The sequence below is a fragment of the Opisthorchis viverrini genome (assembly GCF_000715545.1).
Source record: "Opisthorchis viverrini unplaced genomic scaffold opera_v5_90, whole genome shotgun sequence".
NCBI classification, from domain to species: domain Eukaryota; kingdom Metazoa; phylum Platyhelminthes; class Trematoda; order Opisthorchiida; family Opisthorchiidae; genus Opisthorchis; species Opisthorchis viverrini.
The window spans coordinates 280854-293538 of record NW_008751743.1 but is presented as its reverse complement, the minus strand read 5'-3'; the positions used below and the strand labels follow the sequence as shown (position 1 = coordinate 293538).

General features: G+C 42.1%; 1 protein-coding gene across 1 annotated transcript in view; it reads left to right on the top strand.

Annotated features, from left to right (window-relative positions):
- The window catches only part of T265_04923 (hypothetical protein), a gene marked incomplete at both ends in the record, with an annotated part of 29608 nt that overhangs the window by 1060 nt on the left and 15863 nt on the right, over window positions 1–12685 (top strand). Inside the window, one exon of the mRNA XM_009169791.1 lies at window positions 5456–6255. Within this exon, the coding sequence (XP_009168055.1) occupies window positions 5806–6255 (450 nt within the window). The remainder of the gene's footprint in view (window positions 1–5455; window positions 6256–12685) is intronic.

The following is a 12685-nucleotide window of genomic DNA, read 5'->3' as shown; positions in this document are numbered from 1 at the left end:
ACCTACAACCCCAGACTCTCTTTCAGCTAATCTGGCCCACCTTATGGTTAGGTATTCTTGACCGCAGTAACGATATTGCTCTCAGCTTAGTTCTCGGTCTAAGCCTCCCAAGCTAGCGTTCACATCAAAACAACCACCAAAGGTGCACAAGGACTATTAATGCCCAAAACGTAGTCAGGAACAGTTCTACAGCGCTTCGTATGTATAGTGTAGGTGGTCATAACTTTCTGGAATGCCTGACGCGTTCTGGATGCGTCATTGGCAACCGGCATTTGGCCGATACTGGATCATGATTGGCTGTTGGGTCCAGACTTTCGACCAATCGGATCTCGTCTTGATGCCGGACCGGCAAGCGTCCCGAATTCTCGGCCAATCTTGCGTGGGATGGACTTCTCGGCCGTAGCAGCACCTGAGTGCGAGTGGTAAAGCGGGATCCGTGTGGAATTCCGTCTAACATTGACACAATCTGTGTTTTAGCTTTAATACTTTCAAGTCCGTAATCCTTGGAAATAATCGTATGCGGCAGTTCACAGTGCACATCTGATGGTGTGAGAAGTGGACGGCAAAAATTGGAAAATCTCATAGCCAAACTTGGAATATTCTTTTTTGATGGCCTGCATTTTAACTGGTCTTAATGCGAAACATTTATATCGGCAAATAGCCCACGAGGTGTCTCATGTTGGAAATACAAATGTTCTCATTCGTGGAGGTTGTTATCAAAGCTGACCACCTCTCGGGGGAAATCCACATTAGTTGTTTCTTAAAAACTTTTAGGAGACAGAAGTACTTGAGGGGACAACGCCTGATGGATCCTTCAAGCATTGTCTCCTAAAACGGAAGAATTTCACTCAAATCGACATTGTTCCATTATATACATGCAGGTGACTTTCTAGACTTCACAGCTATAACCGCTATACGGCAAGTACATGGTCTTACAGATGATAATGATAATACTGATGAGTCACAGCTTCAGAAGAACATGTTTGCAGCTCGTCTTGGAAACCGATGACAAGTAGTCAACTCTGGTCGATATGAGCGTATAAGAAAGTAACTGTAATAAACCTTAGTCAAATTTAAATCACTGTGACACACTTTTCAAACACATTACAGATTCGGTGCCAACCATCCTCATCTCTAGGATAAGTGTCACTGTGTAAGCTCCTTGAAGCACGCAATAATGTTTGCTGTGAATCACTTATTCAATTCTTTCAACCACTCTCCTTTAACTCAGTCTTCAGGCGTAGAAATAGATTCTGGGGTTTTATGGAGGGAATAGGTTGATCTTCTGCCCCGATTTTTCTGCTATTGGTGGGGATGATAAGGATGAGGACGATGTGACACACAAGCAACGTTTCAAATGCAACGACACAGTTGCAACAGGAGGGTGAATTTTCTGTCGGCAGCAAAGACTCCAGTCACACTTCTCTCAAACGTGAGGATAGCCGTTTGCTTGAATGATGGCTTAATAAAAACCACATAACTTCAGATTGTGTTTTCTAAAGTCTTTACTGCGCTAGTTATCAGCTCAATTAGCAGCAATATTTTATTCCGATAGGTTAAATCAAGAAAATAACAATAGAGTAAGGTCTACGTACTCTGCTTTCAAATGGTACTACCAGTCATTTAGTCGAACACTGACACTACGGATAGCACGAAAATTGGGACAATGTTTGTAAAGGCAAACTAGATTTGAATAGTATTCAGATATCATCACAATCTTATTCAGCTGTACGGTGGTTGTAGCTGCCACACTTTCGTTCACCGCTGGTTCGGATCAGAAACCTGGCCGCTGCGCGCCACCATGTCAAAAGACTTTCAGTGTTTGACCATCGATGTCTTCGGAGCATTGCCCGAATCTGGTGCGAACACCGGATTAGAAATGCTGAAGTTCGTGGAATAGTATTCGGGAAAAATTACTCACCCCGCGCATACGTTGCGCTGGCTTGGCCACGTGCTGCGTATGTCAGTCGACCGATTTCCTCGAAGAGCACTTTTCGCAGCACCACGTGAAGGGTGGAAGAGAGCCAGAGGCGGTCAAACAATCACTTGGCAGAGAAGCATGAAAGCCATTACCAGCAAACTCAGTTGCGCTGGTCATTGCCGTCTCCCTGGATGGGAAACACGAGACGGGCCACATCAATGTTTGGAGGCACTGTCAGACATGGCCCAGTGACGCCCTCAATGGCGTTATTGCCTTCAACGCATAACTCTCTTCTCATTTTCCTTACTTAAAACTGCACCTACGAAACCCTTATTTACACATCAGCTATGTCATCTTCCGCCTCTACTGCGAAGCTATCTACCCCACCTCCCCAAATCATCGACGAACGAAACTGTGGCAGCTATAACCACTGTAGGATAAGTACGCGGTTCTTACACCTGGTAATGAAGATAATGGCTTTGAGATTTCATCCTTCCATTCCTTTGGATTTCGCTCCGAAAATTTGTAGAGGCCTAGTTATTTTCAGCCAAAACATTTACAAACTGCATGAACACCAGGCTGAAAACTGTCGTCCTCACTTACGAAAATTCAAGCTACCTACCAAAACACCGGTTCGTTTGTTCGGAAATCTAAGTGACTAAAATAAACTGTGCTAGCCGTGTAAGCTCCCATGAATAAATCCACATTGTGTGATGTCCACAATCTTCTCACCCTTCGTTGCTTGCTCCAGCGTTCGTGGTGTAACGTCAAGTGCAATAATCATTCGCTTACAAATGAGGCTAACATACTAGAGTAGTGTAAATGACAATAAAAACATGGTTGCGCCGGGTAGCACCATATAGGATCCGGCGAAATAAAAAATCGGACGAAGCACACATTTTCTCGCATATTTATGATAAATTAAGGTCAATTTTACCACAAGATGAGCACAAACCATTTTTAGGCGGATGTAGATAACCAGGTAGAATACTATAATGTTTGGTAAGCACAATTTATGGTCACACTGTAACTATGCGTAGGCAAGTACATTACTCGTTTTCCAATGCTTCATGCTGGTCTAGCATCAAGTAAATGGAGGCCGATGTAGTTGGTAACGAGATTTCGCTACGATCTAGAATACAATAGCAAGCGAGAAACGACTGTTCACAGAATGCATAGTTATTTGGTCTGAAACAGCCTTCAGTATCGTAACCAAGCAACGACGTTCATTCACGTTTCACAGCACTCGTAAACACGCCAATTCAAACTGGAGCGCTTACCCGCAATATTTCGCAAGCAAAGGGTTTACCCGTATAACGGAAAATTTGAAAACATCCCCATAAAATATGGAAAACAAATTACCCATACTCGCATACTAGTCCGAAATAAGTGATTTTCTATCACTTTCAGCTTATTCCCTTTATGCTAGAAAGAAACATAACTTTAAGAGGCAACCTTAGACGGTCGACGATGTGTGACATCAGCAAACGTCAAATGTTAACATGACATTCAAACCGACTGTTAGAATGACATCTCACTTATCTGTTGTGATTATCTAACGGAATCGGAATATAGTTTGTGAGCTTTTAGACAGCTTAGACCTTGAAGAAAAAACGTTTGCATGAGATCTCTATCTTTCTGTGACATTAATTTGGATTTTACACCAACAAGCAAAACATCCATAAGAATCGTCTCGCAGCCAAGATCATCAGAAGAGATGGTAAGACCTTACGACTGTCCTTACAGGACTAAGTCTCTTATAGATAAATGTAGCTACAGCTTTGACAGCAGTCACACTACCATCCTCATTATCACTAGTGTCAGAGCAGATGAACCTAAATGCTTTAAAACTGCTTTGCTTCATTTAAATAAACCCCATATTAGAGAAGAGGAGGATGGTGGGAAGCAGACTTAGGTCGGTCTATTAGAAACATTTGAGCTTTCACAACTTTGAAATTTTGTTCAGACCCTCCAGATAAAAGCCAGCAGAATGAACACTGATGATATCGGTAATAGAGAACAAGTCTTGCAGCATGTGCAGTCATTGTGGAGGAGGACCAAGAGGAACCCAGCCTAGGAATCAAACGACACTAACAGTACCTAACATCCCAGTCTGTCTCTGCATATTTCGTCCACCTCTTGGTTTGCAGCGCTGTCATTATAGCGTAGAGAACAGCCTTCTTCTGGTAAACGGTAACCCGGCATGCATACCATATGATTAACGCATTGCAGTTTGTGATGTCGCATGAGCCACACACGTGAAGTTCCGGATATCCTAATAAATAGCTGGCTATCATTTCAATCAATCGATTTATCAACTATACGCCGTGTGCACATCGGTTCCAGCTGCCACTGGAAAGTAAAAAGTAAGGACGACGGCATGTTCAGTTTTCTCAGAGATCGGGTAGCTACGCATTGAAGGCGATGGCTTTGATGCACGAGCGCAAATGAATGCGCGATTGGACCATTTCCCCCAATGTCATTAACCGCTGGTGATTTGAGTCCTGGGGTCCCTATTCAGGGAAGCGAGAGTTGCCCACTCGACTAATTTTACCGGTTAGTGTTTTCCTACTCCGTTAGCAGGTCATACACTGTCCACCTCTCGGTCGCTTCCACTCAGCACAGGGCTGAGAGAAAACAGATCTATCTATGGTTTCGGGAAGCTGACAGTCATGAACCTGAATATGCTTTTGTTGTAATTAACTAGCTCACATTCCACTTCGTTTCTGCGAAAAAATGCACTCCAGGATGTATGAAGAAAAGTATTTTTCAAAGTATTAACCGAGGTGACCACACCTATGCTACACCAAACCTTGATTGGGATCGTTAAAAATTAAGTAAGTCACTTTGTTCATCCTTTCTTTTGGTCTCATGAGTAGATACGCTACTTCAATGGCCTTCTATATCACAGGGTTCAGTCAAATAATAGAGTCCACACTGTCACATCGCTGCTCAATATTTTGTCTGCAATCTCCATAAACCTACCATGAACCTGTGTGTAAACGCCACAGCACCACTAAAAACAAGGTCTGTTTAACACTACGGTATTAGGCTAATGGACAGGTGTCTTATGAACTTAGGGAGCACCTAATAACGGCTTTGACTGGATTCGTTTGATTTACCAAAATATAGTGTGTTAGAAATTTCCGCATGTGGCGTTGAGGATCGTTGACTATCGTTCCTTGTACACTGCGAAAATAACGGAATAAAATTTCACCATAGCTTCTACTGAAATGTTCTCTTGTATTGCTGGCACTCAGCGGCGTGACATATGCTTATAATTTCGGAATTTTTAATTTCAGAATGAACAAAGGAGATGCATGGCTTTTGTACGGATGAATGCGTTGGTTTCCAGAGCACCTCCTGTTTGAAAGTTAATCTGGTACACTATGATACATCTCGTCTTCTTAGATATTTCCAGATGGAAGTTGTGTATTTGCTGAACGACTTACCGGAATCATGAAGTCTAAAAGTTAACCGACGTTATCTGATTATCAACTAATTTTTCAAACATTTTCTGATTTACAACCACAGAATAACGTACGAAACATTTTTGTGGCGGTCTCTTGTGTATCAGCCGTCATACCGCATGTGAATCACGTGAACATCCACCGTCATGGTTACGTTGCTTCCCACCCAATCACCAACGGCGATAATGGCTGCTTCCGAAATGGCGCTACGTAGGCGAACCTGGTTGTTGGTTGTTACACTGACCAATCAGGCTGTCTCCACATATCAGCTGAGTTGAAACGGGGCGGGCGAGTTCAAGATACTAAAAGTGGGGACACGATGCTACGACTCTAATTATTCCGAATAATTTGAAGCTTCCTTGGTGATCAATTTTTGCCCCCAGTTTACAGAAGCGAAGGACTGCATCACAAATAATGCGATGGATCACCCGTATCGCCCATGGCGTTGGTCAGCTGCAAAAAGACTTGGTTGCCGGGATGCTTGCTATCTTCGCCATTATTTATCTCGAGCAGTGTTTGGGTTTCGAACACGCACTTGTGGGTGCGATTGTGTTGACTGGGCAAATAATGAACGCGATCAGTACACCACTTATAGGATATTTGTCCGATCGAGCTGTTAGCAGAGCTGAACCTCAAGCCATGTTGGATTCCTTCGCAAGGGAATATAATCAATCAAGATTGAAGCGTTTCTGGTTTCAATGTAAATCTCGTCTCAGTCTAAGTACTCGGAAGGCTTGGCATATCTATGGCAGTATTCTGATGACCATTAGTCTTCCCTGTCTCTTTGGTCAACCTGAATCCTTCGCATACGCAAATGTGTGGGTGAAAACTCTCTTCGTTACTGGGTTTTTAACTCTGGTACAAGTAAGTGATTGAAGTATGCTATTCCTATGATTAAAACAAAAAGATCTAAATTTATTTGCAATAACGTCTTGTGAGGTCTATGATTCGATGGGCCGAGTTTTTGATCGTTACATGAAGATGAGCTTGGTAATTAGGAGTAACACCTTTAAAATTGGATCAATGAATTTGTAGATAGAATTTTGAGTTTCTTTCAAAATTTAGTCTCTGTTACAGATCTTCATCATTCTACCAACCACAGTCTGAAGCAGTCAACTATCGGAAGGAAACTACTTCCTGGTGGCTAGTAATGTTTTCTCTTCATATAGGTAATCTTGTGAATTCCAGTGAGCTCGCAATTTTCGAATCGAGGGAGTAAACTATGACGAAGAAGAACTCAGAAAATTTCAAGTTTACTTGGCTTTGGGTATGATAAACTTGTGATTCGAAATTAACTCCACAATATATTCGTCATTAACCACAAGTTGAAGTAGAGAAAGCTGTTGTGAATGTGCTTCAACACAATGCAGTATGGAATGTCTTTCTGTTGGAAAAGGTAAAGCCTTAAGACAGTTTTGCTGTACCACAGATATGAGGATTCTGGTCTGGTTATTGCAGTGCTCGAATGCCACCAACCTCCACAGTGGTGTTCATGAGTTTCATATTATTGAACGTTTACAGAGAGGCTGAACTATTTGAGTGCATCTTTTTGAGCAACCTGCTGGTTGGGTTATTGTGTTGTTTGGAAAGGTCTACCCAATTAATCCTGCACGTAACTTGTCAACCCCGCCATAAACAACCAATTGACGCTTCTATGTATATAAGCATATATGAAGTGGCTACGTGAAGAAGAATAGGACATTATATTTTTTATGGAGCGTAATCTATTGTCATGAAGGTTCGTCACTTTATTTCATTACACAGAGACGTTATTAGCTTTCCTAGAGGTAACCAAAGCTTTCACACCTCCCAGTTCCACGAACTGTCTTATAATTTGTCGATTATCCGGTGAACCTACGGCCGAGCATTTTAATGATTACAGGTAACGTGCTCCTTACAAATCATTATTGTTTCAAACCCCTTCTGTTTATTGTGTGAAAACGCGCCCACGGAATTTTGTTTAAGGAAACCGTGGGACAAATAATAATATGTGTGGGCAGAAGTTAATAGTCTGATAATGTAGGGTTCTCATTTCAAGCAAATGATACTAGAAAAATGCAAACAAATTTTTTCAGTTAATTGGAGAAAATACACTGGTCTCTTCGAGGATGTTTTGCTTACCCGATAGAAAACAGCAATGTTTCTTAGCCTCCACAACTAATCGAGCGGTCTTTCTAGAGGAACAAAGATCTGTCTTAAGCAAGTACGCTGGTCAATCTATTTTCCCATGTATGTTTGCCAAGAGACTCTCTATGACCCGATTTTTGATACCATTTTTCTGACTATTTTGGTATGACATGTGTAATATGATCAGATCTTTTGGGCCTGTGGAAGTGCCTTTCAAACAGAATTAAAAATTCTGTCGTGATTCAGTGCTCACGAGACCTTTTCCCTCTGATTTTGTAGCGTTTCACCTGTGTGGCAATGCATTGCCTGCTTTCACTCAACACAACGGCTTTATTCGCTGAAACTGCCTTTCAAAATGTTTATCCGATGATATTGCTGACAGCTCTTTCTAAATTGCAAGCGGTTCTCTCATAGATAAGATAAAATGGACTGACAGGAAGCAAGCGATCTATCAAAGTCCATACTTACAAACAAAATACGAAAGGCACTGAATTTCAAATTAGCTCAAGCATCAACAAGCAATCCGCAAATCGAGAGGCTAATTTTCTCAGAAAAAACTGACTTCCCAATCGTTCTTATTCATATTCAATAACTCGGATATGTCCCAACTACGGTGACCAGTTCCAGCTGCACCAAGGCTATGAAACAAATCGTGCCATCGTCTAGGAAAGCACAACCTTTTGGGCTAGTGGCGGCATACAATCCTCTGATCTCAACATCGTTCAATTTTGCTTTGTCCAAAGATTTTCATAATACCCAAGAACTCGACGAGAAAATGAGTATAGTCTGAGCATTCTTCATTACTTTAGACTACTACCGTTCAAAAGCTTCAAATATCTTCTCGTTTTTCGATATTCGCTCACGCTCTTAGAAGGCCAAATAAGACAGGTGTTGGGGAGTATTTATTGGGCTCACATTATGGAATATACGGGAGTTTGGAGGCAATTGATCCCTCAGTTACCAAAAAAATACTATTAGCTTTGAAAGTTAAGGCTCCCAGTGGGAGAGCCGATTTAAATATTTTACCTGTGATAGTAGCGTAGGATTTGCAGCCTGTTCGTGCAGGCTTTTAGGAAATATTCATGAATGACCATATATGCCCACGGGGATTTCGCTGGGTTTGCGACGTTTCAATACTTACACAGTTCATAGACACCTACATACATGCATGGACGAATAACTCATCCAGCATTCGGCATGAGGTTCAGTAGTCTTCAGTCAACATGACGAAACTCTTTAGCCGCATTGTTGGCAGTCTTTCCTCTCCAATTCCCAATTATTCTTGAGCTTCTCTGGTTACATGTGATGTCAATGTTAGCAGTGTTTCTTGCTTATTAAATACCAGAATAATCGCACGATGCTTTTATACTTAAAGAGTGAGACACTTTGTTCCGGAAGATGTCACTCTTTGGTCCTTCAAGGAAGCAGGGGTAACATGATCCTCTATCGTGTTCTCTTACGGACAGTCAAGCAAGTCTGTTATATATAGCAGATCAAAAGCGATAACTCATGGTTTTTCTTTCTGAAACTCACGTGTTTTTGAGCCAAATGATGGACAAAACCTTTAAGCTGAACTTCTCAAAGCGGACTGTAGAACGCAGCAACTCAGTTTGATATCGACGTTTCTTGGATTCGCTACTCTGAAATTCTGAGTTAGACGGTACTCATTCAGTACATCCTTGAACCTTATGACGAAACGCATGCAAGTTCCCAAACGTTTGTCGCGGAGTCTGCATTTCTGGGGACATACAAGTGAACTGCGAAGTACAAAAACCCTTACCAGCAAACTCAGTCGCGCTGGTCATTGCCGTCTTCCAGGATGGGGACCCCGAGACGGGCCACATCAATGGTTAGGGGCATTGTCATTCATGGCCCAGTTGCGCCCTCAATGGCGCTCGTGCATCCAAGCCATTGCCTTCATTGCATACGTCCCTTCGCATCACCCCACTTAACAGTCGTGTATTTACGCACCAATTTATCAGCTCCCGTCTGTAAAGCGCAACTACCTACCCCACCTTCCCAAATCATCGGTGAACGAAACTGTGGCTGCTACAACCACCACCATCACGACAAGTACGCGGTTACTACAGATGGCGATGATGATGATGACCGCGATGTTCCATTTGTGACAGAGCTGCCAACGGCTTTTTCATTTCATTTATTCAGCCCAAGAAACTAATGTTCAAGTAATGAGGTTTGCGCGCCCCGAAAGGTTCCTAAGACAGTGTTAGAGAATGATACAATTGTGGTTTTCGGTCAGGCGTTTGATCTCTTTTCTGGTGCCAAACAATATGAAAAATGTTCCACTTTGCCAGTATACTGCATGACCAGTTAGATCAAAGTAATTAAGTCGTGAAAACCGCACGATTAAAACGTATAAAAGGTAAACAGTCAGTAGTCATTACGTCCAAGTTGTTTGTCTTGGATTCAAATATATCACTCGATTTTTTTAAGATACAATGCCTCATATCTTTGCTCGAAATTCCCTTGATCAAGCTAACTGAGACAGTTTTTGCTGCGACATTGCAGACGCGTTAACATTCACGGGGTATTTCAGTGGCTGTTCAGTCTTTTTTCGTGTCTGAAATTGTTTTTCTGTAGTCACATATTACATTTTGTGCGTCTCATGTGCCAGTAGCCTTCTAAATCGTAGCTCAAGCACTCTACGGTTTGTTGTCTCATTGCTGTTTGGACGACAGCAGGCATCACGTGTCAACAGTTCTCTTCCTGTTCCAGCGCAGTCGCTCTGATTATTTGAAATCGAGGTGAGGAAAGCATCAGAGTTTAGTTCCGCTCTTAACAGAGCTCTTCAGTAATGCATTTCATTGGTCGTGACGGGATTTGGAACCCGGAAATCTGACACGGGGGACCAGCTTTTTACCAATATTCCACCAGCACGTGGTCGAAGCATTTAAAATGTCAGACGAATGTGGTCATGCTCGGGCTACGTGATTGAGTTCAATCGATGCCTCAGATATCCTGGTTGCTTCAATCCATCTTGGTATTTTTTGCAGTGTTCTCAAAATGTCACGTAATTATTTCTCAACAAATGTGCTCCAGAATACTTATATTTTAGAGTTTACGCACAGCGCTCTCACACAATTCATGTCAGTGATTACAAAACCGATGAGTAGTTTGACGAGCCTCGTTTTTAATCAGTAAATACTATCGTGTGTCTAAAAGCAATGTATAGTAGCTTTCTCTAGTGTTACTCGCACAAGAAGATACTTCTAGCCTCGAGAAGTACACTCATTTGCAAAGCAATTTTGTTCCGAATCTCTCGTTTCTAGCTTCCTCAAATTTCCAGACGCTTATATGCATTCAACGTTACGTAGTTTGCGAGTTATATTGTTTTAGCAAAAGGAAGATGTGCCTAAAGTGTGGCCCAAAGTAATCGTATATTGACTGATATAAAATATGGATTATTGATCACAGATTCTTCGGCTTTCGCCACCTCGTGAAACCGCATCTCGCGCAAACTTTATTTTTAAAATCACGTTATGAAGATGCCCTTTAGATGACCTCATTTCATCCCGAACGTGGCGACCTCTTAAGAATAGTCAGATGGTTCATCTCAGTTGATAATGTTTTGATCTAGATACGCTCGCCTCCGGTAAACTTCGGTCACAATAATGCCTCGTTCATCAAATGAGCATTGGTATTAGTCAAGTCCTCAGTCGGTGTGTGTTTTGTAATAATTTTGGTGTTGATCGGACAACCAGGGTACATTCACATAGTCCCGCCGAACAGTAGTCTTTTCCAACTGATTTCCCTGTGGAGGAACCGCTCCTCTTGAATCACTTCAAACTAACGTCAAAAACACAACTTTTTCGCATGGTTAGTGGAGTTCGGGTAACTTCCAAATGTCTTATTTAACAGTGCATTGTCATTGAGTTTATTACAAAGAAACGGAAATACAGAGCACTGCCTATCATCATGGCCACTAACCAGACAGACGAATTCCTCTTCCCTAAATTCCTCCCCTACGTTTTCTGCTGAAAGTACCATTGGTTTGTTACATCTATCCAGTGAGGCGTTTGACTCCTAACAAAAAGCAATTTTCAACACCATTATCCCCCATATTCCTCTTTTGAATCACGATATGTCATGCTCACCCGAGAACATTATGACAGTCACATGGCCATACACGTGAATCTGGGATTCCAAAATTAATTTCATAAACTAACGAGTAGATGTTTGCCGTCTATTCCGAACAAGATGTGATAACTGCAACTAGTAGCTAAGTGGTAAGTTAGACTATATGGACGCAGCCCCTTAATGAATGATTTATAATTAAAATGGCTGCTTTGTGTGTCCACTTTGCAACAGTTCAGCAAATCAGTTTGCAGGAAATTAAGTCGTAAAACCTATTACCATTCTAGCATCTCTTGGAGCTAATCCAAATAATCGAAGCAGATCGTAGACCAGGCCATACCGACCGGATATGGTTTTCATAACACACCCAGTTGCCCGGTAGGTCATAGCCGTTCCGTAACCGAATGTTTACCCGTTTTTGTTTTGGTTCCTTTGAGTGAACAATCGAGCCAATTCAGGAGGAGGACTATTCGAAGGAGTGTGGTATGAATGCGAATTCTACTAATCCCTCAATACCCACAAATAAAGAAAAACTGTTCAGCTGTTTTCAACCGTCCATCGCACGATCTAACTGGGAGGCTTTGACAAGAGGTGATAATCGATAGACAAAAACTGTGGCAGTCACGGAGCCATCTGTGGAAGAGGCAAACTAATCAGATCGTTAAAGTATAATCACGTTCATCTCTTCAGACAAGACAATTCATCCGTATGCGATAAAGTGGTGATAACACACTCTAGCTTTGTATGTTGGATTTCCACGGTTCGAAGTGCGGTACGGCCAAGTAGATATACTACTAATAATGCCGGTGCATTTTCTTCTGGTGCGGACACGCTAGAACAAGTGAACCATAGCAGTAGAACTGTTTACGCAGGAATAGTGAGCGCGAATTCCACTAATCAAGAGACTCTCCTAATCAATACGATGCCATATCAAACTATTGTTCAGGGCGATATACGGGCACTGAGCGACTTTCCTTTCCCAACACCAACCTACGTCTGATCAGGTGAGCATTTTTGCGCTTGATTGATGTGAGCCAAACGTCCGACACCTTGAAGTACGATCCAGTGACAC